This window comes from Myotis davidii, unplaced genomic scaffold (assembly GCF_000327345.1).
Source record: "Myotis davidii unplaced genomic scaffold, ASM32734v1 scaffold401, whole genome shotgun sequence".
NCBI lineage: Eukaryota > Metazoa > Chordata > Mammalia > Chiroptera > Vespertilionidae > Myotis > Myotis davidii.
The window spans coordinates 1483809-1511746 of record NW_006291020.1 but is presented as its reverse complement, the minus strand read 5'-3'; the positions used below and the strand labels follow the sequence as shown (position 1 = coordinate 1511746).

The following is a 27938-nucleotide window of genomic DNA, read 5'->3' as shown; positions in this document are numbered from 1 at the left end:
GTGCGAAGGCAGTTTCCCCTGCCACTGCCCTTGCATCATCTGTGCAAATGTCAACACATTTACAAAGGCAAATAAATCATATGTTTCCGAGCTTTCCTGCTTTCCACAGCATGATATTTTCATATGACTGCACTCACATGTGGGATACGAAATTAAAAACAACAATGAACAAACAAGGCAAACAAACAAAAACTCATAGACACAGACAACAGTATAGGGATCACCAGAGGGAAGAGGGGTGGGGGTGGGTTAAGGGTAAAGGAGGTCAAATATATGGTGATGGAAGGAGATTTGACTTTGGATGGTAAACACAGATGATGTAGCATAGAATTATAAACTTGAAACCTATATAATTTAATTAGCCAATGCCCCCCTCCCCTATAAATTTAATTTTTAAGAAGGCAAATATAAACTCTTCGTGTCCTTACGTACACAGATCTGACCCCAGGGATACTGCTGGTGCCTTAGCACAAATCAAGGTCTTGTTTATTTTGATAAAGAAAATGCTTTACATGATTATTTAAGAATCCTGATCTAAATATGAAAGCAGTATTGAGCCTTCTGCATTAACCAAAACGAAAGGAAATCACAATCTACACCTATTGTAAGTCTGTAACCACATTAAACTACCCTGCGGAATGCACCACTGACAGAATAATTCCATTCACAGATAAACCAATGAAAAGTTCTAGTCCGGGCAGCTCTGCATTCTGCCCAGAGCAGTCAGACATGAGGCAAGGATATTGCTGTTATTTATGTGGTTACATGTGGAGGCAGGACAGAGAGGACTTAAGAAACCCATTCTGTATTTCGCAGCCTGAAAAGACAGACTGTCAATAACCACGTCCTTTACTTTGGTCTAGATAGGAAATGTTCAGGTGACTGAAGAAATGACAAATAACTATGCAAATGAAGTTAAAATGCAAAACTGCGTGCGGCGCAGCCAACAGGTTCAAGGGGCACACAAAGCGGAGGCCTGCTTTCTGGGCTGGTGTGCACACAGCTAACTTGCTCCCCTGGTTTGTTTATAATCCCATGAATGCTCCCTCTTCACTGTTTTGAATGTCAAATCACCTCCCCACCTCCTCTTCCTGTGCCTCAGTTCATCACCTCACAGTCCTCACTGGGATTGTTCAAAAGTGTCTAATGGCCACCCTGTATCCAACCATTAACAATATCTTTCTGAAAACTCTTGCTTCTCCTGGGACTAGGAACCTCCCTCCATCCTCTCTGATTAGAAAGGAAGTTGCCACCTGTCCTGGTGTGGCTCAGTGGTTGAGTGTAGACCTATGAACCAAGAGTTCACTGGTTCAATTCCTATTCAGGGCACATACTCAGGTTGTAGGCTCGATCCCAGTAGGGGATGTGCAGGAAGCACCCAATGGATGATGTTTCTCTCTATTCCTCTCGTTTCCTTTCTCTCTAAGAATCAATAAAAACATATTACAAAAAAACAAACATGCCTCTGAGAGTGGTCACGAGGTGGCATCCACCCAAACAGGGTCAGCCTTAGCACTCTGCTTCCGAGACCCAATTCCCCTAGGAACGGCGTATTGTTTGCACAAGCCAACCAGAGTCCTTCCCTGGGGTTTTATTTATCATTCATTCATTCATTTTAGCTAGAACCAGGTTGAAAAGCACTCTTCCCACTGGGTTCATCAGTTCATTGCTGGCAGCCTTCACCCTCTCTCATGGTGCCGGGAAAAGAGCACCTGAGAGCATGATGCTGACAGGAAAGCCAGAGACCCCAGAGATTGCCCGAGGCAGTTTAGAGTCCTCCCTAAGCCCAGCTCGCCCCTGCCCTTCCACTGGCAATCTGGGTACATGAGACAGGACTGGGAATTCAGGTTGGGTTTCTGTCAGGTGCACGCTGTCCTCACCCAGCCACTGGTTTATGTGGGAGGTGATATACTGCAGCCTGAGAAAGGAAGGTGGCAGTAGGAAGGGTGGGAAAAGGGCACACATCCAAAATAAGATGTGAGCGGATTAATAAACGGTCCTCTGCTTTTCTGTGTATTGGCGCCTTCTTCTTACTCTAGAAGGCCTGCGGCTCACAGCTCTCACTTGTGTTGGTGGGTCATTTGCCATCTATCACAAGTTTGTATCCTACTGCATCTGCGTTGTCAAACGCTGTGGCCTGTGTCTGTGCAGAGTGGAAGTGGGTTACTCACCCCCGTTTTTCCTCCAGAGCTATTTTCATAGGAACCAACTATAATTAGATTGTTGGACTCTCAGCACTTATAATCTGCCATGTAACTCGAATCATCTTTTAAAGTCTTAAAACATGAGATGGTGCTGCCTTAAGTTTTCATCTTCAAAACATTTCCTGGTAAAGCAGCATCACATGGCCTGGTCTCTGGACCCAGCTCCACCGGGACCGGTCATCTCCTGGCTTGGAAGAAGGACAAGTCCAAGGGGCAGAGCCACAGCCAAGCGGAAGGAGCTCCTGTCCTCCTCTGCGGCTGCACCTTCTGCAGGGGAGGGTCACAGGACACACAGAAACCAGTGCCTGGGGCTCCTCCGAGGTGGGATGGGAACTCACTATCTTCGCTACGAACTCTCTGAGATACGTTTTCTGCACATCTAGAGCAAGTGTGGCTCTGCTCAGGGGCCGTCACCACGTGTCCTAAAATTACAGGGTCCTCTAACAGACACAGGCATGCAAAGCAGGCAAGGAGGAGAATGGAGCTGTCACCCAGGTTCTGCTGGAAACGTGCGGCGACCTGCTCCTCCTGGAACCCAGGGGGTTAACAGCTCTCGAGATCAAAGGCACGCATCAAGGTGCATCCAGAACATCATGCCCTGAATGGTGATGACTAAGTCCTGAAGTATAAGAAAGTGAAAAAGGGGAAGGCAATGAAGTGTCCACTTTATTTTCAATTTTTTTTTCTTTCCTTTCCAATAAATACGGTCCCTTAAATAATACACATACAGGGTGTCCCACAAGTCTGAGTGCAGGTTTCAGTAACTTGGAAGACACATGCTACACATATGTAGTAAAATAGTTTTTGAAAGTTTCATTATATTCATTTCTTTTTAAAATGTTTACCAAGACATAAACTTAAAATCAAGTATTTTTCAAAATCTAAAAAAATGGAATATAAACTAAATTAAATAATTACACTTGCAAGTAGTATTTTTAGTTTGTAACATTTGTACTCCTAAAGTTACGAAAGCTAAAAAACTGCGTTCTGACTTTCGAGACGCCTACCTTAGAAGCCACGCAGCGACCCAGGTATACCACGAAGGATCACCACGGGAGCCCAGCAAATGCGCAGAAGTGTGTGGAGTAACACATTGTTGTTAAGGAGCTAAGTTCTGGGATGGTTTGTTATAAAGCAATAGACAGCTGATTCGAGGTTTTAAAAAATGTGTCGTGATAGAATCACTACAATTATTATTATTAACAGCTAACAGCTTCTGGAACACTTACTATGTAAACTATTCTAAGTGTATCACATGTATTAACTCGTTTATGAAGTAGGTCCTGTCACCCTCATTTTGCAGATGAGGAAAATGAGGCTTTAGAGAGGCTAAGAAATTTCTCTGAGCAAGTGTCGAGCCATAGAAGGATAATCGTATCCGCACGTCACATCCTACAATAACCCCTGCCAGGTGCTCAGGACTTTCACGGGCTGATGGCCATCCCTTTATTGTGCTCCTTCTAATTCAGACAGACGAGCATAGGACTTGTGCTTGTAACACACATCACTGAGCTCTGAAGGGAGCCTGGGGTTCCTGAAGCTCACATGTCAGTTGCTAGGTGCTAGTGCCCGGCTGCCTAGCAACAGCTGCTTCTTTATTCCAGTCGGGTGGGGAGAGCAAGCCTGACTCCTGAAGATAACGGACAGGGCGACCTCTCATTGCTTTGTCATGGACAGAGCCCCACTAATCAGAAAGGCGCAGAGTGGAGCCTGGTGTAAGCCTAGTCAGTCCTCCTTCACACAGTGACACTGGATTCAGTCAGTCTGTCTACGCATCCTCCGAGTGTCTCCAGGGAGACACCTGACAAGACCAACTTTATACATGAAGGACTTCGTGACTGAGAGCTTGAGATGCTGTAATATAACATCAGAAGCGCATGCTTAGAACATGCGTGTCTATGCTATGTAATTTATACATCAATAAGGTTAAGTAAAAACATTTGAAAGAAAGGAGAATAGACATTCTCACATTAATAACTTGGAAGATGGGAGGAGATTCCAATGGCTGTTTTAAACATTCTAAAATCTTTGTCTTAGAAAAAAAAATCTGGAGTGAGCAAGTTCACGGAATATTAAACAATTCAGAGTTAGGTACACATGCCAAAATTTAGGCAGGGCCAATTGAAAATGCACGGTATGGCAAAGGCCAATAAACTTTTTCTGTGAAGGGTCAGGTAGTTCATAGTTTAGGCTTTGCAGGCCACCCTGACTGTCACATCTTATAAAGATGTTTCAGATAGGACATAAAACAACCACAAAACTCCGCCACTATGACCTGCTACGCAAAACTGGGCCCACTCCGAGAGTCTTTATTGAAACTGAGTTAGATTTACGATGTTTAAATCCAATCTCTTTACACCAAGAAGTTCACACCTCTTCCACAGTATTCCAGAGACTAAATTATTTGAGGAAAATCATCTATAGAAAAGGAGGGGATGCAATCATTTTAATCATCCCAAATTCAGGGGGTTCCACAGGGTGGATGTGTTTCTCGGGCTCTTGGTCTATTGAGTATCACATGATCGTTCAGGGAGGAAAGTGAATCTCTGAAAGAGGCTCTGAGTAAGAAGAGCTGATTGATAAAAGTAAGAAACTTGATAAACATAACCTGGCTGAGAACGGTCCTCCTGCTCAATTAGCATATCAGAGATAACTCTGGTTACAAACTGGCCAATATTCTACTAAATAATGTGCTTCTTAATAAGTGAATTGCAGACAGACAATATGCCTTTTTAGAAATAAAATCTAAAATTACTTTCCAACAGCCTCCATGAAAATAGATTTTTTACAGCCAAAACATAACATTAAGATACAGAACACAATTATCTTTCACAAGAATTTTCTACACAATTTCATAGAGTAAGAGAACACCTGGGTTTAAAGACTAAAGGAAACTGAATTTCAGGAAGGACAATGTCATGAACAAAGCAGTCAAACTGTTTAATGCATAAATCTGCTGAAGAAAAAATTTCCCACAGAATTCGGGCTCTCATACTTCAAAAGGCTAACGCGGGGGCCATGGCAAGTGTAGAGGCCGCTCTCCCGATTCGCCACCTCCTTGGGCCCAGTGCCAGCCTCACGGGCCATCAAGGCAGGTAACGGAGGACGCTGCCAGTCAGCCAGACAGAAGCAATGACCACTTCACGGACTTCCCTTACACCAGACTTTAACTGAGGACAGCGCTTAGTTCCTTAAACAATGAGATGGATTTTCTTTCTTTCTGTGGGTGACAGGTGTGGATGTGGATTTTGTTAGCATTTTAAGCCACTGCATTGTTACGAAGGAGTTACTAGTAGGAGTCATGGCAGCGGTAGAGGAGTACTCATCACAGTACGAATGTCCAACTCTGACGCAGCACTCAGCTCAGCTGGACACTGGACCTGGGACAGTCCTTATAGTTAATTAATGTTAGTTATTAACTATTACATTTAATGCATAGTTACTCTGAGAAGAAGGGAAACTGCTAATCTCACTTCACAGATGATGGAAAGAGATTAACCTGAGTCAGTTACCTAACAGTCCATGGAGAATAAGTAGTGGAGCCAGGATTCAAGCCTGTGTAGCCTGATTTCAGGGTAAAATTAACTTATTTTATCAATGGAATTGAACTAACTACATACAAGTAATACCGAGGACATCAAAACAAATGCTCTGTATCATCTTGAAGTTAAAAAAGAACACGAAAATATTCGCCTTATTTTTCTTCCCTTTTAAAATCTGAGTCCTCCAAATGACAAAAGATATTTCAATCGACATAGATAACAAGACCGCGAATGCTGCCATCTAGTCCACAAACCACGCTCTGTATGCTCTGTATTTTTTCCTAGCTCTCTCAGAAGTGAGAAGCCAACCACTGAATCCATACAGATTAACCACAGGACTAAGAACTAAGGCGCCTACATCCGCATGACTTTATTATTTGTGCTAAGAAATTCCTAGCCACAAAGATAAGGCTGTACAGTAAATGGCTTCATTGTACGTGTCAGGAACTTCCCCAAAGTCCATTTACACCAACAATAGACTACTCAAATGATCCCCTTTTCACAATATCCTCTCAACTTGGCAAACAACTCACATCAAACAACTGGGTACTTAGAAGACTTGGTTAAGATCCCTGATGCACTGTGTCCACGAAACCTAAACTCGGATCTCACGAACACTGTCCAGTTTCCATCAGATCTCTGCACTCACAGGAAACCTTCAATCTCTCCAGGTGGACCGGGAACTCCACAAAGTCTGCCCAGGACCTCGCCCTTGGGGTGTCTCCTGGGGCTCCGCCCAGGTGTGCTCTCTTTACTGGAACAGCAGTAAACTGCGCTTTGCTTGGTCAGCAGGCTACCCTGGCCTTTGGGGGAGCTGGTGGTCAGCCTCAGGGAACAACCCAACTTCTTTTCAGCTGCTCTCTTATCAACAACTTTTTCTTTAACCTCTTTTCCTCTCAGATCCACACTAGACCCCGGATGAAATTAAATATGCCAGGAAATGGGATCATTATAGAAAAAGATAAACATAAACCAGCCATTGAAAGGGGGCAAGTGAATCTAATAATAAATTCAATATGAAACTTTAAACTGTATTTTATTATAGCCACAGTTTATTAACTCTAAGCTAAATTGGGTTAATTACACATTTCAAACTAGTCTTAAAGCATCCCTATAATTGAGGTTTAGAAATAAAAGGGGGAAAAACAACAACTTGAAATGCCAAAGTTTAAACTGTTTTGCCACTTGATTAAATTTTACAAAATTTCCTTTTAACTCATTTACCTCAAATGCTATGTATCAAATATGAATATATGAAATATAGTTAATCTTTAAAAAACAGCTGACTGAAAATGATTTAAACCTGTGTAAATATAAAATTAGTCATGTGACATCATCTTTCAATTATATAATCATTTTAAATAGATTTGTTATATTTATCTATGCAATTATTAAGAGCTATAACTAGTATTCTATTTTATTTCTCTTTCCATGCATCACATTTTTCCTTAGAAAAAATAAAATCAGATAAAGATCAAATTGAATGTATTAAGATGCCAAAAATAAGCTTTTTATAAAGTTGAGGCCTTTAAACAGGAACTTGGCTCATCACATTAGAATGTGTCTGTATATTGATTGATTGATTGTGTGTGTGTGTGTCCATGCCCAGGTAAGAAAAGTGAGGGTAACATAAAATTCCCTTTTTCTTCATAGACTGTCAACCCCAGCCATTTCAAATGTTACTGCTATACCACGTGATGCTCTGCCATGACTGCTGCAGAGCAGTGGGTGTAGAGGAAAAACCTAGAGGTGACAGGAGACCAGTGTCTGCATCTTGGTTTCCCTACTAAACTGGGAAATGACTTATTCACATAGAGCCTCATGTACCTGGGAAAGAATGACAAACCCATCTATTTGACATGATTACTGAGATTAAAAGGGATAGTGTACAGGTGTTCAGTCTGCTACCTGGCACATAGTGGTAAGTTCTCCATAAATTTTTATTACCCATCATGCATGTTGCTCCCCTCTAATTACGGTCCCAAGGATCTGCCTATAGACCTATATCTTAAACATGTTAATTACATTCACATGTGTCAGTTACACACATATATATACATATGCAGAATAAAAAGATTTGGAGGAAATATCAAAATGTGAACAATGACTCAGAATAATGAAAAACAAGTAACTTAAATGTTTTTTTATATTTTCTACTGTGTACCTGAATTATTTTAATACTAAGAAAAAAATTAATCCATTCAATTATGTTTATTATTTAGTACTAAAGGCCCGGTGCATGAATTCGTGCACCAGTGGGGTCCCTGGTGCCGACATCCCCCGAGGGGTCCCGAATTGTGAAAAGGCACAGGCCAGGCCGAGGGACCCACAACAGTGCATGATAGGGGGCCGGGGAGGGACGTGGGAGGTTGGCCAGCCAGGGAGGGACCGACGGAGGGCTCCAGGGCATGTCTGGCCCGTCTCACTCAGTCCCGATCTGCCAGATCCCAGCAGCAAGCTAACCTACTGGTCGGAGTATCTGCCCCCTGGTGGTCAGTGCACATCATAGGGAGCAGTTGAGTGGCCTTAGCATATCATTAGCATATTATGCTTTGATTGGTTAAACAGCTGACCAGACAACTGGACACTTAGCATATTAGGCTTTCATTATATAGGATATTCTAGTTTTTTCAGGATGATTTTTAAATTACATCCCATCTCATTTCCAAAAGGATTTGCTCATAAGTTCCTATGAACACAATGAATTGGACATGTTGTACTTGACACAGCACTTACCTTCGCTGATGGCATGGGGCTTAATAATGCAACAAGTACAATTGGTAAATTTAGCAGAGTTCGCTGGTCCACAGACTCCACTCGAAGGAAAAAATAACTCCATTTCCTAGAAATAGAGAGAAATGACTTTGCCGTGTAAAATGGAGATCAAGAATCAAAACTATTGTTAGTTAAAACTAAATACTCACTATAGTCCTGTGATAAAATTAATAAATGAACCATATTTTGTAGCTAGATTCAGGCAGTGTTTTCTTAAAATGTGTTTTTATCAATTTCAGAGAGAGGAAAGGAGAGGGGGAGAGAGAAACTTCAATGACAAAAGAGAATCATGGATCTGCTGCCTCCTGAATGCCCCCCACTGGGGATTGAGCCCACAACCAAGAGATGTGCCCCAATAGGGAATTGGACCATGACCTCCTGGTTCATGGGTTGACCAACCATTGTGCACATCGGTCAGGCCAGGCTGTGTTGTTTTACACGTGGTTCACTGAAACAACAACCCAGCCATGTGAACTAGTCAAAGATGGTCACACTCATCAGTACCATTAATTATTTAAACACACTTCCCTATCTCTAAGCTTTTACGACTATTAATCCAAGCTAACATTTGCAAGAGCACACTTTTACTAATTCAGAGACTTCACAGAAAGTAAAGTTACACAAAAAATTTTCATATTACTTTGTGATCCGAGCTGCTTAAATATTTCTCATAAAGCTCCTCTCCTGTTAGCCTTTACTTTTCCCTAAACTAGCCAGTAAGGAAGGACAAAGATATATAACTTTCTCCCCTAAATAAAATTCAGACTCAATTTGATAAGCTTTAAGTATATTGCTTTTATACTATATTTTATTTAACAAATTGTAAAGCATATAGTTGCACTTTTTCATAAATTTCACCTTGATAAGATCCTATGGTAACCTCACTAAAGCATTCAACTAATCTATATTCATATCTTTAATTATAAAGATAAATGGTTACCAGTTAAAAGTTTCTCCCAAACTTTTACAGAGTAATTTATACAAATACTAGAGGCCTGATGCACAGAATTCGTGCACAGGTAAGGTCCCTAGGCCTGGACAGTAATCAGGGCCAATCTGTGGGGCGACAGGCGGGGCGATAGGGGCCCCTACTCACATCCTCCTTGGCCAGCACCACCCACTCACCAGCCCCACCCCCTGCTGCAGTCTTGCTCTTGTCAGGCCATTGGGGCTGGCAGCACCTCCACTGCCACCCACTGCCAGCACTGCGTCACCAATGCCCGCCATGTTCCATGCCACCACCTGGTGGTCAGCCACATCTAACTCCTGGTCAGTCAAACTCTCACCCGTGGGGACAATTTCCATATTAGCCTTTTATTATATAGGACTAGAGGCCCAGTGCACGAATTTGTGCACAAGTGGGGTCCCTCAGTCTGGACAGTGATGGGGACCCATTGGGGCAGGACCAGCTGGAGGGAGGGACTCTCTGAATTCAGTTAAAATATACTAATATATATACATATACATATATATATGTATATATATATGTATATGTATATGTATATATATATATAATTTTTGTAAATGCTCCAGATTAAAACATTGAAAAATACCAAACTTTCTCTCTATATACTCTCCTAATATCAAATAAAAACCCTTTTATCAGAAAATAATCCAATACGAAGTGGCATGAATAATGCACCCTTATTTACAAATATGAGAAAAACCTCAAACCTTTTAAGGAACCTTAAAAGGAACCTTTTAAGTAAATCATGTTATTTCCATGCCAAGAGAATATTCTGCAGCCATTAAAATGTACTCTTTTGACAGTAATCTAGTGACATGGAAAAATTTTATGGTATAATATTAAGTGAAAAAAGCAATTAAGTTAAAACTATGTAAAATGGTGTTTACTTTGCAGGTTACATAAATGACCAAGGAAACGAGCTGGAAGAATCCTATATAATAAAAGCCTAATATGCCAGGTGTCTGTTCGTCCAGTCGTCCCTTCAACCAATCAAAGCGTAATATGCTAATGATATGCTAAGGCTGCTCAACTGCTCACTGTGACGTGCACTGACCCCAGGGGGCAGAGAGTTGACCGGTCAACCAGTCACTATGACATGCACTGACCACCAGGGTCAGATGCTCTGATTGGTAGGTCAGCTTGCTGTTGGTGTCCGGTCAATCAGGACTGAGTGAGACAAGCTGGACATGTCCAGAGGCGTTCCCACGGTACCTCCCTGGCTGGCCAACCTCCTGTGACCCTCAATGGCCCCGATCGTGCACTGGTAGGGTCCCTCAGCCTGGCCTGTGCCCTCTCACAATCTGGGACCCCTTGGGTGATGTCAGAGAGCCAGTTTTGGCCTGATCCTGCAAGCCCGGCCAAGGGACCCCACTGGTGCATGAATTCGTGCACCGGGCCGCTAGTATGCCATAAATAGGTAAACTGTAAATGCTGCTGACAGGATTATTGATGACAAACTTTCTTTTCTCTAGTTCCAGGACTTCCACATTCTAAAAGACGGTGAGTAGGCTACTACTTCAGCACACGCAGTGGAGGGGGTGGTCAAGCATGTGGCCCGGGTACCTAAACTCACTGGGTCTGCTTCTGCAACAGTAAATTAGGATAACAAGCAACTGCATAGGATATCTGAGATTTAAATGAGACACTCCACTGCTTGGAACTATGCCTGTGATACACACAATGAGCCTTGATAAACATTAGGTTTGTTATAATTTTTAATTCCAAAACTTTTAAAACACCTGTGATCTAGATCCTTGAGGTATGAAGATAAATTAGACATCTTCAAGAATTCCCAGTCTAGTAGGAGGCTGAATACAGAATCAGGAGGATGTGGTGGGCATGAAGCAGGCATCAAGGAAGGGTGCCGTGCATAGAATCAGGGAAGTGGTAACAGGTAAGCAGTACTGTTACTGTTTTTCTTAAGTTTTGTTGAGATATAATTAACATACATTAAGGCCAACAGTCTTGTACTACTGGGGTCTACAGGACCACATGACCACTTCTGTGACCTCATCTGCCCTTCCTCCCTCCCCCCATCCAACCACACTGCCCTCTTTGCTGTAGGCTGAACCAGTCAGGCCAAAGGCCATTCTAGGAGTAGCAAGGTGGTCATACACCTGGGACACAGTAAGGGGAGACTGGTGAGAGGTTAAGTGTAGAGAGAGGCAGGGGCCAGGTTGGGGGAGCTTTGGACGCTATTCCACAAGAGGCAAAAGTTCATGGAAGGGTTTGCAATAGTTCAATTGTTAATACAATTTGTTTTTAAGAAGGTCCCCCTGGGCGCAGTTAATTTTACTTGGGCAGGAAAAAATTTTCATAAACTGATTAACAGGAGAAAAGAAAAAAATCAGGCGGCATCTGCAGTAGCCCAGAAAATATAACGGTGATTTGACCACAGCGATCAGATTCAAGGTCTCGTTTGAAAGGCCAGCTGAAGGAATTTACTAATAAACTTGTAAGAAAAGTCAATTATCATAAAACTGTCTATTATTATTTAACTGCAAACATGACCAGACTAAAAACCATCTTAAATGAACTGAGAAATGTTTCATGATGCCAAGAATAAATTTGCACTTTGTTAATTCAATGTCAGTGTAAACCCAGTGTAATACCTTATTTGTGTGAATTTAAAACAAGGAATGATGCAGGAAAACTTTTTCATAAACACTAGGGAGATGTAGGAAAGAAAAAGATGTTAAACTTGGAAAGAGAGTGCTAGGAGCCCAGGAGAGAACATATCCAATGGTGCCTTCTTTTTGAATATTCCCTGTCTGACAACTGGTATTCTTACATAAACTCCGTAATTTAAACACTGATGAGCCTTAGTAAGTTCAGTCTTTGGGACAAGAAGTGGGAGACATATTTTAAACTTACCTTGGCCGTAACCAGGTTACCAGCTCCTGAGGGAGATGTATCATTGAAACACTGCTAATCCCAGGCCAAAGGTCAAGGTTTTCTCTACTACAAGATCAGCTGTATCAATCCACCCTCCATCAGTAGCAATGGAAATGCTAAACGTTGACATCAAACAGTTCCCAAAACCAAAACTGAGTGACAGTATTGGAAACACCTTACTCGGGCCGCACAGGCGAAGGAGTCGGGGCCATGGGCTGCATTTCTGATGCCGTCGGCTCCAAAGAGGGCTCGGATGCTTCCGGGCGCATCCGCACGCGCCACCACGGAGTTGGCAGGTCCGAGAAGTCTCTTCCATTCACATATAGCATCATCTCTTAAAATCTCCATGGCAATAACAGGACCACTTGTAATAAACTGGATCAGCTCACTAGGAAACAGGTAAAAGGTGGATTTGCTTCATTGTTCTGTCAGACTAGGCATCTCTCTTCACAACAAGGATACATTACAATTTGAGTATTTCAACAAATTCATGGACATTAAGATCTCAGAACTATTGGATATAGTGGATTTTACGTGGACAAGGTGCATTTTTCATAAATCAAGTGCCTTGCAGTGGCCTGAATTGCTAGTGTTATCAAAGCAATTACTGTGAGCAGAAAAATCACTGTTTCATTGGACTGAGACCTTTCACTGCCTTAAAATGCATCCTGTTGATCTATGCTTCAATCAATAAGCATTAAGTTTGTCTAGTTATAAAAAAAAATCAATTGGCCTTTAAGAAATACCCTTTTATTAGCATAAAAGCTGCAGTGACTTATTCCTATCTTCAATTTCAAAGCTACACATACACCGAGTCAGACAGTACTCTAAGATATGAAAAACAAAACCTCATTTTTTTACTTTTATTTGTGTACAAGGCAACAATGACAAGTTTAACTGTGAGATAAGGGACACCGTTCCTCCTACTGTGCTTAGCGGGAACAGTCTACTTTTTAAAGAAAGCCCATGCTTCTCTCTCATCTAAGCCAAGAGCGGCCAGGACCCTCCTGGAGAGAGGAGCAGGGCACCGCAGCCCTTCTGTGCCTTTAACTATTGACTGTTGCACACACTTCCTGCCTGGGTGAGCCATGTTCCATGAGCCAACCCTCTTCAGTACTGACTTCTTAAATCATTTCATGCTGCCTGGCTGGTGTTGCTCAGTGGTTGTGCATCAACCTATGAACCAGGAGGTCAAGGTTTGATTCCCCATAGGGGCAAATGCCTGGGTCATGGGCTCAAACCCCAGTGTCAGGCATGCAGGAAGAGGCAGCCAATCAATGATTCTCTCTCATCGATTTTTCTATCTCTTTCTCCCTCTCTGAGATTAATAAAAATATATTTTCAAAAATCATTTTCATGTTGAATATTTCTAAGAAATAGCATGTACGTAGGAGTATTGATATACTCCGTCCTAAAAGGCCTACATGACCTCCTCAGACATATTCTACTAGGCCTCAGGTGCCAAAATAATTAGACTTAAGGAATCTAAGTCAAGGGAAGAAACATACGTTCATCCATTCAATAGCATGTAATGATCATCTACTACAAATCAGAATAGGCTGTAACAGAAGCTTCCCTCAAGAAACCTATAATCTAATGTCCTAGTAGCACAGTTCTCTGAGCACACAGCAGGATGAGCCGCAGGATGAGCGTGGCAGGTGAACGCAGGAACAGCATGTCCGGTCATAAACGATGGTGCTTCGTGGCACTGCCTCCGTGACTGCAGCTACGTCTTTTGTTATGTGTTTCTCAATACAACACGAAAACTAGTTAATTCATATATGTGATAAAATTCACCACATACTAATTACATGTAACACATTACATCAGGAGCTGCAATATAATGCTATAAACATATACAAAGAATATAATAAAAAGTAACTTCCAAGATAATTATATGTTCCTATTCTAACAAGGTTCAGGAACATTTTAGAATGCCTGATTTAAAACAATGTATAACATAATACATTTCTTATATCAAGCTTTTTTTTTAAACCCCTATTCTGTGTAGGGTACCAAATGGCATGCCTATCATAGCAGCTTGGCTAACATCTTTCTTCATTAGAGATACAAGTGCTCCTTTATCAATCTACACTAATAAAAGAGAAACATGCAAATTAACCATCACTCTGTCACTCCACCACTCTGCTACATCCACCAGCCAATCAGAGTGACTATGCAAATTAACCAAAGAAAGATGGCAGTTAATTTGCATATGCAGGCACAGAGCAGAGACTGAAGATGACTGAAGATGGCGGAGGCCACGGAGCTGGAGTAAGCAGGAGGATTCGGTTGCTCCTGGCAATGGAGGAAGCCAAGCTTCTCACAGGCCCTGTACTCTGCTCAAGGTGGGGCAGGGGGCCTGGGCTCCGCTCAAGGAGTGGCTGGGGGCCTGGGCCGCCTGGGGCCTGGGTTGTTGTGGGGAACCCAGGCTTCCAGTCTGCCCTGGGCTCCACTGGAGGAGCTGGAAAAATAAAAGGAGGAGCTGGGAGCAGCAGGAGTGGAGAAGCCAAGCCTTGCTGCTGCGGCAGGATCAAAGGTCCCGGGTGCAGGAGGAAAACCGGTGCCAGCAGCCAGGGGAAGGAAGGCCTATTGCACGAATCTTCGTGCAACGGGCTACTAGTAGTAATATAAGATGCACAAGGTTCAACTAAATTTAAAAACAAACCAAGCCCTGGCCTGCGTACCTTGATAGTTAGAGCTTCGGCCTTCTCACCAAAGGGTCACAGGTTCAATCCCTGGCCATAGTTGGCACCCAATCAATGTTTCTCTCTCACATCAATGTTTCTCTTTCTCTCTCTCCCCCTTTCTCTCTCCCTCCCTCTCTCCCAACTCTTTAAAAAAATATCAATGGGCCCTAACCTGTTTGGCTCAGTGGATAGAGTGCCGGCCTGTAGACTGAAGGGTCCCAGTTCGATTCTTGTCAAGGGCATGAACCTTGGTTGTGGGCACATCCCAGTAGGGGGTGTGCAGGAGGCAGCTGATTGATGTTTCTAACTCTCTATCCCTCTCCCTTTCTCTCTGTAAAAAAATCAAGAAAATACATATTTTAAAAAAATATCAATGGGAAAAATATCCTTGGGTAAGGATTAACAATAAAATATAAAATAAAAACAACCAAGATATTTAAGACATAGATTCAGTTTCTAACATATATTTGTTGCTATGTTTCAAGAACAAAATGTATATAAAATTATTTAAAATGTAAGGATTCTAAGAACATTTATTTATACATATGAGAATGCCAAAATAAGAGTTTAAAAGCACAGCAGAAATAAATATTAGACATAAAATATAATTATCACTCCATGTTAAATCTACTAAAATCTAAAAAGAAAGTGATGCTCTTTATAATTTAAACAAATAATCTTATTTGCTTATTAAAGTTTAAGATATTTAATGATGAGATAAGGACAGAAAAACCAAGTTTTAGAAAATAATTCTTTGCAGCCCAATTGGCATGGCTCAGTGGTTGAGCATTGACCTATGAACCAGGAGGTCATGGTTCGATTCCTGGTCAGGGCACATGCTCAGGTTGCAGGCTCAATCCCCAATAGGAGGCATGCAGGAGGCAGCCGATCAGTGATTCTCTCTCATCACTGATGTTTCTATCTCTCCCTTCTTCTATGAAATCAATAAAAAAATATTAAAAAATAAATAAAATACTTCTTTACGGTTGCAAGATATTGCTGGGGTCCTTTTTGACAGATTATCCTCATATAACAAAACTTTTAATTGTAAAACTATGACTCTCATTTTCCAGAATATTCTCCATTAGCCTCCAATTCAGTACCTACTTAAAAAAGGGCTTTGAGTGATGGTCTATATGAAAATCTGCTGCTTCTTTCCTATAAAATAATAAAAATGACAACAGTTAGCAATTACATACGAGAATTATTTTAGCTTACATTAATAAAATAAAAATAAAACCCTCTATTGATTTGATCTGAATGTGAATTATTTTTTAACCAAATATTCTGCACAAATACCCCGTCCTTTCCATGTTTTGCTTATGTGCCGGGAGCTGGTCCATCCTTGCTGTTTCAAGGGACCTGGCATATATGGCATACTGTTACTAAGTGCCAGGTGGGTAATTAATCTCTTTAACTACGAACAATCATGCTTAAGTACATAATCTTTACTCCCTGGAATGGAGATAAGAAACGCCCTAAACATGCTAATTTGACAGTTGACATTCCGACGTCAGAAAATCAAGAATTGTCTAGCCGAGAAAACTATGAGGGAGGAATAAGCAGGGAGATGAAAGAAAAAGCAATATTGAAAACAGGATTTTAAAAAGGACTTTGTCAAATGCACTGAAAGATTAAATAAAATACAGACTGAGAACTGGTCACTGGATTTGGCATGGTAGTGGCCATCGCTGACCTCTACATCAACTGAACACTGTCTCCGAGTCTTTCCTTCTTCGCCGACTCCGTCCACACCTTTGGGAACCCCTGGACCCCAGTACTTATGCCATATTACCAACTTCAAAAAACAAATTCTAGAGTGTAAGGGGAAGAATTCACAAAACTGAAATGGATATATGTACTGCAGTCTATAATGAGGTAACACTGCATGCCAGAAAAACTCATTAATGTGGTATTTTAGAAAAGTCAGCAGCAAGACTACAAAACAACCAATTCTACCTTTCAACACAACTGAACTACTAAAAGAGAAAAACACACAATCATAATCTTTAATATCAATGAAAAGAAGAAAAATCTTAATAAACTACTAAAACTGTTTCATTATTTTTTCCTACATGTCCCTGGCCCGGCAGTTATCTCCTTTCAAAATCTAAAACAGAAACCACATTGAGAATTCATGAATTTTCCCCATCATTCTTATCTCATTCTTCCTTAAAACGTTTTAATGGAAGAGATACTAACAAGAGTATCACCACCTAGAGAAGAGCTGCTGTTTCAGTCAGGAACGCACCAGTCTCTCAGAGGATCTAACTACTGATTCTTCCATGAAGTATTTACTGAGTGCCTACCTCGACTGAAGCCTTGACCCAAGAACTAGAAAGACCAAGTAGGATGAAATTTGGCTGCTGCCTTTAAGATCCTATGCTAATGGAGGGACTGACGCTGGAGCCAGTAAGTTCAGAGAAGACTGAAGTATTGTCAGATCCTCCAATGGGTCTCCGGTGCACCTAGCATGTCTCACTGGATAAGCTAGGAATTCGAGGCCCTGACTGCTCTTTATGCTGCCACTTCTCAGAGTCCTGTTCATGGTGATTATCTTTGAGGGATGAGGTCATGTCTCTCTTCAGTACAAAGAGCAGGCTTGTTTACTGCTTCTGATGAAACAGTGGTAACCCAAGTTCAATGCTCCGCACTGCGATGTAATCAATTGTGCATACAACACCCACCAGGGCCCATATCACATTATTTCCATGGCCCTGGAGGAGGTAAGAGGAACCAACACAAACATGACGTCCACGCTGCTTGCTGTGCCACAACAGGTCCTCTGTCTTTGACCCAGACATCTCCTGCCTTCTGCAGCACCCATGAAAGAGTAACAGACTACCTCATTAGCTTCTGAATTGGGTAAAAGCCAGGACGTGACAGTAGTGTTAATAGAGATGCATGAGATGGCATGAACAAGGGGAAGAAGTTTTCTTGGGCATCTCTGGCATGGGAAGTTTGATACCCAAGTACCAGGCACTGGAAGTGTGGCGACATAAAAAATGTTCCATCTCCCTGAAACTACGGAAATGCATCTCCATAATCCAGTCCCATTGCCTGCTAGAAGGCAAGCATCTCAGTGCCTACAGAAATGGGACAAATGGGACCACTTATAAAGTGTCATGACCTTGGTTTCCACGAAATAATAATGATATCACTAGTACTAATGCTACTGCTAGTAACAGCTAACACAGAGGTATACCTACGATGGGCCAGGGTTTCTCAAAGCACCTGACACACAGTAAACTCATGTTGGCCCTATAGGAACTTTCTGGCACAGGTGCTATGATGACCTACATTTCACAGATGAAGACACTGAAGCACAGAAATCAATTGTTCACAATCACACACCTGGTTAGTGGCACAGGTACAAGCAAACTAGCTTTAGGCTCTATGCTCTGAAATAGAAGCCTCCTGCCTTCCTGGTAAATAGGGAACTGGGAGATCTCACATAGGGGGAAAAATGCAAATTAAACGTCTGTCTTTGTTGGGGTTAAATTGAGGGTGTTTTGTAATGGTTTCCTGGGAATGCAATGTTGAATAGCTGCTGCTATCCATGTCCCTGTACACGCAGACAAAAAAGCAACTGTCTGGTGGATTAGATATCAAAACAGCAGTGAGAAGAGACCTGACCCTGAACACACTAAACTAGTGGAGTAACAGACCCAGTCTCGCCTACCTGCCACACTAATGCCCCTGCTATAGGAAAGTCTTGTTTTCACTAAGCAACTTAGAAAACACCTGCTCAGATAGAATGGAAGAGTAAACAGGTATATTTCTCAATTACATATATGTTGGTTGGGTGGAGCTAAATACAAACATTTCCAAATGCATCACTTTTGAAAATCTCAACGATAACACTCCCATATCAATGGGAATAATGCAACATTCATTTCTCCTTCTTGCATTTCTATACAGTGTTCTACTGATGTGTTAGGAGATCACAGGGAGTTATAACAGCAGATGGGGCTGTGCAAGACAACACACAGGGAAGGAGGCAGGAGCATCTGACAGCTACTGCTCACCAGCTGCCTTGCATTTTCTCATTCTAATTAGATAAGTATTTTATTTGTCATTCAGTGTGAGATTTTAAAATTTTCAACAATGAGATGAATGATAAAAGATGATTTTTTTAAAAAAAGGGAACTAGACATTGCATAACTAAAAATTATCAACAAATTACCTTGAAAGCATCATCATTTTGAGTTTGGTGATAGTAAATCCAGCTTTGTTTATTATTTCAATTATTTCTCCAGCTTTTGAAACAGCATCTGGCTTAATCAGGGCTAAAGTTCTGCAAAGAAAGAAAGAAGTTTGAAAGTAGCTCAGCAGATTCTACTTTTAATTCCCACGCAGTGGTTGTCTCCCTACTCAAACATCACAATCCTATCTAATAAAGAGGTGATATGCAAATTGACCGTCACCCCAACACACAAGATGGTTGCCCCCATGTGAACACAAGATGGCTGGCATGGGAGGGCAGTTGGGGGCAATCGGGCTGGCAGGGGAGGGCAGTTGGGGGCAATCGGGCCCGAGTGGTTAGGGGGCAATCAGGCAGGTAGGCAGGTGAAAAGTTAGGAGCTAGGTCCCAGATTGTGAGAGGGATGTCCAACTGCCCGTTAGGCCCGATCCCACAGGGTAGTTGGGCATCCCTCAATGGGTCCCAGATTGGAGAGGGTGCAGGCTGGGCTGAGGGACACACACACCGCCGTCCCCCCCACACACCCCATGCACGAATATCATGCACTGGGCCTCTAGTAAATTGTAAAAGAAGTGCACTGAAGGTCTCTTAAAAACTTCTGCAAATTAAGGTAACTATTTTTTCCCCCAAGAAAACCAAAATAAGGTACACAATATAACAATAATAATAATATTAGCTTAGGAGAAAATACATTAAAATTGTCATTTTAATGTGCCAAAATTGGAAAATGCTTTTTAAAAAGTTCTACTTCTTAGAACACATTTTATGAAAGGAAAAAATGTTGTATTAAATATATTATTAGCTTGATTTCTGGTCTCATTGTCTTTAACATGTATGCTATCCATTGATTGGAAATAATTATAAGTTCTTCTATTAATAACTAAATATTATTCACATTCATATTCACAGCATGAGTGGCGCACAAAGAACCAAACGCTTTCACACTTGGTGATGATCATGGTCAATAAACACCACCCTAACTTTTGTTTTTAAATATATTTTTATTGATTTCAGAGAGGAAGTGAAAAAAGAGAGAGAAACATCAATGATCAGAGAATCATTGATAGGCTGCCTCCTGCACGCCCCCCACTGGGATTGAGCCCACAACCTGGCACGTGCCCTGACCGGGAACTGAACCATGACCTCCTGGTTCATAGGTCAACGTTCAATCACTGAGCCACGCTGGCCGGGCCCACCCTAATTTTTAAAATCTCTCTCCTCCAAGGCTACCCCGAGCAATGCACTCCCCTCTGAAGCCACAGGACTAACATATTTGACGATGGAGATCACCTGGGTGCCCTCATTTTACTAATGAGAAAGCTGGGCCCAGAAAGGCGACTTGGCTAAGATCTCAAAGCTGGTCAGGGGCATCTTCAGAACAAAACACCCACCTGATAACATTCCCAGTCTGCACTTTTCCCGCACCACAGGTGCTGTCACGCTTAATGTTGTTAAAAGGAACATCCTCACAACACCCTGAAGGCTACTATTGCCAGCCTGATTTCTGGTCTCACTGGCTTTAACATGGACGCTCTCCATTGATTTGGAAATAATTACAAATGCAAGATGAAAATCAGAGTGGTGGGAGTCGCTCAGTGTATATGACACAAGACTATGGTCAAGAACAGCAGCCACTTCCACTTCCTTTTCAGCTGTACGACACGACATTAACTCACAGACCCACAAACGGAGATTGGTTGGGATTTTTTTCTTCAATGAGACGCACTTGGCTGAGAGTCCCATGATTCAAACAGTCTCGCAGCTGGATGTAACTTATGGCTGGAGGTTAAAACTTTTGAAAAACAAATTATTCATCTTGGTCTGTTCAGTACCAGCAGCACCAGACTATCTTTCTTCTTTGTTTTGAAGCAGATGAGTCTCCTACAGTATTTTATATGATATGGCTTCATTGAACACAATGAAAATGAGTCCCTTTTTAGCTCACATTATTTAAATATGACAAGCCAAACCCATCAACTGTCTATGCTGAACTCTAGAACTTTCGCGAACCACAGCTCTTGAAACACAGACGCATCAGCACTCATCGTCTCCTGCGAACAAGAAGCAACATGAAAAACACGAAACGGACAGGACTTAGTTTAAGATGCAGTCTGATTTTTCTTTCAACGCCCACAGGAGACAAAGGGTTGCTTACTGCAATTAAAACTCTAAACCCCGGTCATATCTTTTCTGCTTAACTGTTCCGTAGATGACAATTAAAATGTACTTTGGAGGGAAAATAAGACGGGCATCAGCAATCACGTGCGTCATTTAAGAGTGGCACCAGTATGAACAGTGCCCTGCTTTCTGCGGCTGTAGGAGGACCACCCCAAATGCAGCGGCTTAAACCCCTTCTTCAGGATCCTGTGGGTTGGCTGGGCAGTGGTTTCACCTGGGGCTGCTCACGCAGCTGCGTCTGGCTGGGGGCTCGCTGGGGGCGAGGCTTCTCCTTCCTTGTGGCCCTTCATCCTAAGGAGGCCAGGCCGGGCTCCTTCATGCACAGCCGCAGTGTCCCGTGTACCTGCACTTAGCAAGCACCCCCTTGAGCACACTTGCTGCTGCCTCTTTGGCCAATGCTAGATACACAGTGAAGCCCAGAGTCAAGGTGAGAGGGACAGCCAGCCTGGAAGGGTGGCCCCTGGGGCATCACCGTACTGACCTTCCCCTCACCTGCTCTGAGGCAAGCTCTGCAGCACACAGCATGACACGCTCTTAGAAGAAAACCAAGAAAGATGAAAACCGTCCTTTGACATTAAAACTTCTTAGCAGTGGCGAGTTGAAAAAGTTTGGCCAGCCTTCACCAGATTCAGGCAGGCTAGGGGTTTCTGAAAAGCGATAATTCTCACAGCCATGCAGAAAGTATGTTCTTCCTACACCTTCAGGCTCAGAACGGAAACTGATGAAGATGGACGCAATGAAGATGGCCAATCACACACTGTCCCAGCGACATCCTGGATGCTGCCCACCTGCAGGAACGCCAACTTTAACCACATTCGTTTATGTGAGTGTTTCCAAAGGCACTCATCCTCTCCCTAAGCATGAAGAACCCGTCCTAAAACAGCAACCCTAGGCCCAGTTACAGTTTCTTGTAAGTTTTGTTTGCGAGGGTGGAGTGTGTGCTTGCCCAGGGGGAAGGAGAAGTCTCGTGAGACAGCTGTGGTTTGGAGGGGAGGGCAGAGCCCTAGCTTTCCACGCACAGCAATGCAAAGCTATTCAGAGCCATCCTTCCATGGAAAACTAAAAATAAGGACAAAGTATTTTTCTAAAGCAAAGATAAACTGATTGGGTATTAAACAATTATTGCTACAAAAATGAAAGAAAAATGGGGACTCAGAGAAATGGGAATGAAAGTTGCATTAAACTTGGCAGCAACGCCTGCTGGGCGGATCTGAACTTTAAACTCCCAGGTCCCTGGGGGAGGGGCGGGGTGGGCAGTCCACTCTGAGGGTGAACAGGTAGAAGGCCTGGAATGGTCTGGCAGCACAAGTCCCCTCACCCAGGTGGTCTGGGAACTTCCAACTGTGAACTCAGCGGTCCTCCAGGTTGCTACAATGCCTCCTGGCAACAGTCCCTCCCAGAAGGAACTTCACTTCACCCTGTATCTCAACTACTTCACATAACAACATACAACACACAGGTATCCCACACACATAGACACATGGCAATCATCCCCAGTGGGGGCACATGTGGGAGGCAACCAATCGGTGTGTCTTGTATCAGTGTTTCTCTCTTGCTCGCTCTCTCCCTCTCTCTTCCTCTCTCTTGCCCTTCCTTCTTCCTTTCCACTTTCTCTCTAAAGATCAATGGAAAAAATGTCCTCAGGTGAGGATTAAAATAATTAATTAATTTTACAAAAGGATGAAAGAAGGCAGACCATGCAAGCATCATTTGAGGAAAGCCAGGGCAGCTACTGCATCACCAGGGAGACTTCAAGGCTAAGTCCATCGCTAGAGATAAGGACCGTCTCTTTATAATAGCAAAAGTTCAATTTTCCAAGAAGATTTAACGATTTAAAAACCTAGTGACATATCCTCAAAATTACAACATAAAGATGAACATAACTATGAGGAAAAGTAGGCAGATGACAAGTATAGTGGGGCATTTTGACAAAACTTTGGTAATTGATAAAATTAGCTAGGGAAAAATTCGTGACTATGTGAAAGGTGTGAACACCACAATCACAAATTTGACCTGATAGATACAAACCTATACCTCAACTAAAAAAGAAAAGAGGAGTAAAATGGTAGAAATATGTACAAAAATACCAACAACACAACATATTTAAATGTACATGCATATCTACCAATGAAAGTCTAGAGCTTAAGGTACTGCTTTCCCCCATAAGCCATGTTTATCCCATACACCAAAACCCTTTCTATTCCAATGTTGTTTCCAGCTGGAGGTCTGCTACTACGATTGCTGAAGGTGGAGAAAGTTTGCATTTTTTCCTGCAGAAAGAATCACTGCCTAAGACTACGGGCATCACCCTGGGAGCCAGTGGAGAAGAAATCCCAGAATCCGGTCCACGGAATTCTAAACGTGTCTCCACACTGAACGGGACCACTGGAAAATGTCTACATTGTAAGAACAAGATAGAAAAAAACAAAAACAAAAATAGAACCACCACAAAGTCTGGTCCCCAGTCAACGTTTACAGAATGAAAAGAAAAGACGATCGCACGGTTTCCTTACTTTTCTTTCCTGCTGCCCAGCTGGCGAGCTGTGTACTGGTCGCCGTAATCAACCAGCACCAGCTGCCGGGAGAAGACGTTCACTTTGTTGCCGATGAACAGATCTTCCAGGTGGAGGCCGTCATACCTGGTCCGCTTCAGGAAGGTGCGGCGGTTCTTCACGTCATGCTAGAGCCGACCGACATCAGCGATCAGAGGGAATGTTCGTCTCCGAGATTAGGAAGAGCCCTCCCTACTACATTATTAAACACAGGCTACATTCTGCTTCACTTCGCTACAAATGCAGACTGTAATTTCTTTTATAACTTCTGTATTTCAGAGTCTACTCCGGTAATAACATAAGAAATTCTCCTTACAAATGTGCTACTTCTTAAGAAAACCCTGACTGTAAAGATGGGTTTACTGCCGAATCAGCTCAGCAAGTCACTACCTCTGACATCCCAGAGAAACGCCAACGCCTGCTTTCTCGCCTAAACAAACCGCCAATGCCAAAGGGAGTCGCCCGTCAAAGGGGCTGCCCAGGAAGGGACCTCAGCTCGACCTTCTTCAGTCGCGCCTTGTGCAGAGATGACAGCTTTCAATAACGGGGACGTATTTGTGACCATGACCAGCTTTCCCTAGAGCTACTTGCTATCACTTCATCCAAAACATGGATAACTCCACTCAGTTCTCTAACCAAAAAAATGTTCATTCCTATTTTTCGACATTTAAAAATAAACTGGAATTATAATACCAGAAAAGAATCCCCATTAAAAATGTACATGTAAAAGTATTTTGGACACACTATCTAAAAGGCAAGCCCGTTCCTCTCCCTACCCCACCCTGGCTCCCTTGCCCACTTCCAAGCAAAGAAAGGCTCATTTACCATTTCAACAGATCCGTCCCCTGGGTAATACAAAAGCTCATACCGCCGAAAAAGCGAAGCATTTGGATCGTACCACTCTGTGATGAAAACGAATCTTTCACTCTGATTCTGCAAGAAAAAGGAAGATTTCATCACTAATCCATAAAACATAGGCACTCTTGTAGAAATCATATACATTGAAAGCAAGAGTTACCAAATATGTACAACAAACCATCTGTTATACCTATTATATCGAAGGATTCTGTTTTTCTACAATATGTCAGTTATCAATACACCCTCAGATATGCGCCTCTAATTTATTAAATATCCTTAGATATCTTGAACATGGCTTAAGAACTGCTTGATACCTCACAGCCACCCAGTCTTCCTGAGTAAATCAACCATGTTTAAAGCACTTTTAATAATTCAGTCCTGCCGAAAGCAAGTTTACACATACACAATCAATAAACTGCCATAAAAAAAAATTCTGAGTGACTAGCTCTCAATTATATAAAGTTTTAACTTTCCTAAATTTAAATATCTAACAGTAATAGTATATTAATGCCATGAAAATTATAGTAAATACCCTTTCTCTCCTTAGTAATTTCACCTGATAGTATCTTTTTATTTTGTTTTTTTAAAAAATATATTTTTATTGATTTCAGAAAGGGAGAGTGAGAGAGAGATAGACTCATCAATGATGAAAGAGAATCATTGATTGGCTGCCCCCTCCTGAGTGGAGGACAGAGTGGGGGGCTCGGTGGGATCCTCCTGGATTGCTGGCCATCTGGGGAAGGCTCAGCACAACCACCAGAGAGAAGGTGCTGGAGCCAGTCGGCCCGCAGAGTGGTTCCTGCCTCCCAGGGCATCCCTGCTCCTCCCGGGCCCTACCTGCAGAGCAGCCCCGATCACAGAGCACAGTGACAGGGGCCCCTGGTCATTCAAGTTCCCTCTAGTTGGAGGTCTGCCAGGGGCATCCTTACGGTTAACACAGAGGATAAGATGAAAACACAAGTCTAAGATGGGCCCTCCCTCCTTGACTATGTAGCAGCTATTTCCCATCAAACACATTATTAAACATATCTTAGCCCAGGGGTGGGCAAACTTTTTGACTCGAGGGCCACAATGGGTTCTTAAACTGGACCGGAGGGCCAGAACAAAAGCATGGATGGAGTGTTTGTGTGAACTAATATAAATTCAAAGTAAACATCATTACATAAAAGGGTACAGTCTTTTTTTTCAATAGTTTTATTCATTTCAAACTGGCCGGATCCGGCCCGCGGGCCGTAGTTTGCCCACGGTTGTGCCCCAGAGCCTTTCATTACAATAGCAAAGTGAAGAGGAATGAAAAAAGGAATCTGGGAGTATTGCTGCTAATTCTGGATTTCATGTCTGATTCTCAGGTTAAGGTATATGGATGTTGATAATTCACTTATAAATGTGAATTACGTTAATAACACACTTACATTCTAATAGTTATGTTTATGATTATACTCAAAACTATAATGTAGATAGTTTTTAACACATTTCATTTTCCCCACAATCAAACATAAATGATACATTTAAACAATGCTTTTTAAAAATATATAATTTTTTATTGATTTCAGAGGAAGGGAGAGGATGAAAGAGATAGAAACTTCAATGATGAGAAACACTGATTGGCTGCCTCCTGCACGCCCCCTACTGGGGATCAAGCCCGCAACCCAGTCATGTGCCCTGATTGGGAATTGAACCATGACCTCCTGGTTCATGAGTCGATGCTCAACCACTGAGCCACACGGACCCGGCTAACCAATGCTTATTAGTCAAGATGAAATAAAGGTAAAATAAAAGACAAACCATGATATTTATAATAGCTTTTTATCAGACATTTTTCTTGATTCATATAAATACAGACTTTTAAAGCTTAGGTTTCACTGTGCCTTCTATTATTGTACTCTTTTAATATAAAATTTGAATATTAGTGGCTTATTAAATTTTTACTATCTATATTAAAATATTCATCCACTCAAAGACTTGATTGAACTAGTGCTTTCACCCTAAAATAAATACAGAACACTACACAATGGAAGCAAGGAGGAACATCTACCGGAAAATGGAAGGCGAAGGGCAGGGTGGCCAGGCCAATGAAAGCCCAGGGCCCCTGGCACCTCCGCTGGTCCAGGCAGCCCACCCACTAAGCTGGCAATGGCACTCTATTCTGAGGCAGGTGGTCGAATTCTGCACAACACACTCTCCAGAAAACAGTATTAATATGAAGAATAAACTACTGTTTATGAGAACTATTGTTTCTGGCTGACAAAGTAGCTTCTAGCAAACCCATGGTATCTCCCAAGAACTAGAAAAGTGGGGTACAAAACAACAACTGAAAACAAACCAAGAAACCAAGAGTCCTATCAGGCAGAGAGCAACTGTGAGGAAGTCGGTGAGAGAGGGTCGGTGAGAGAGGGCGGCTGTCTACCAGGTGCCGCTGAGCACTAAGGAGGCCGAGGCCAGTAGAAATTGGAGGAGATCACGAACAGTGGAAAGAGCAGGAGCCACTGGAGAGTTGTAGAAGGTCATGGGAGCCCTTCTGTGAGTTTCTGGCAATTGCATTTAAGATGTGTCCTACCGGGTCGCTCATCGGTACATGATTCCTAAAGAAGGAAATCAGTTCATGGAACGGAAGGGTGTCCGTGGAGAGAAAAGGTGCAGAGGCCACAGTAATATGACGTGGTGGTGTGGTTCAAAGACAGAGTGGATGTTGGCCTGGAAATGTCTTTATTTCACCTCCATTAATTTGAAGGGTATTTTTTTTCCCACTGGTTATAGAGTTTCAGTGTTTTAAGATGAAAGAGCAATGGAGATGGGTGGTGGTATGGTTGCACAATATCGAGAGTATATTCAGTACCACTGAATTGTACACTTACAATGGTTAAGATGGTAAATTTTATGTTGTGTATTTTACCATAATAATAAAAGGGTGGGGGAGACCACAGATGATCAGACAGCCCATTCATGCACTGACTTATTTGTTCCCAAAATATTTATCAACTGTTTATCTGGTGCCAAGTTTTGTGGTATATTCTTTAAATTCCAAAAAACAATTCCTGACTTGGAGGAGGTCAATGGTATAAACCCCAAATAT

General features: G+C 42.3%; 1 protein-coding gene across 1 annotated transcript in view; it reads right to left on the bottom strand.

Annotated features, from left to right (window-relative positions):
- NME7 (NME/NM23 family member 7) overlaps positions 1 to 27938 on the bottom strand; it is a 111581-nt gene that overhangs the window by 66587 nt on the left and 17056 nt on the right. The window contains exons 2-7 of the mRNA XM_006764180.2: positions 24833 to 24940; positions 23969 to 24135; positions 19260 to 19370; positions 16181 to 16231; positions 12564 to 12771; positions 8483 to 8588 (exon numbers count right to left, since the gene is read on the bottom strand). Of these exons, the coding sequence (XP_006764243.1) occupies positions 8483 to 8588; positions 12564 to 12771; positions 16181 to 16231; positions 19260 to 19370; positions 23969 to 24135; positions 24833 to 24940 (751 nt within the window). The remainder of the gene's footprint in view (positions 1 to 8482; positions 8589 to 12563; positions 12772 to 16180; positions 16232 to 19259; positions 19371 to 23968; positions 24136 to 24832; positions 24941 to 27938) is intronic.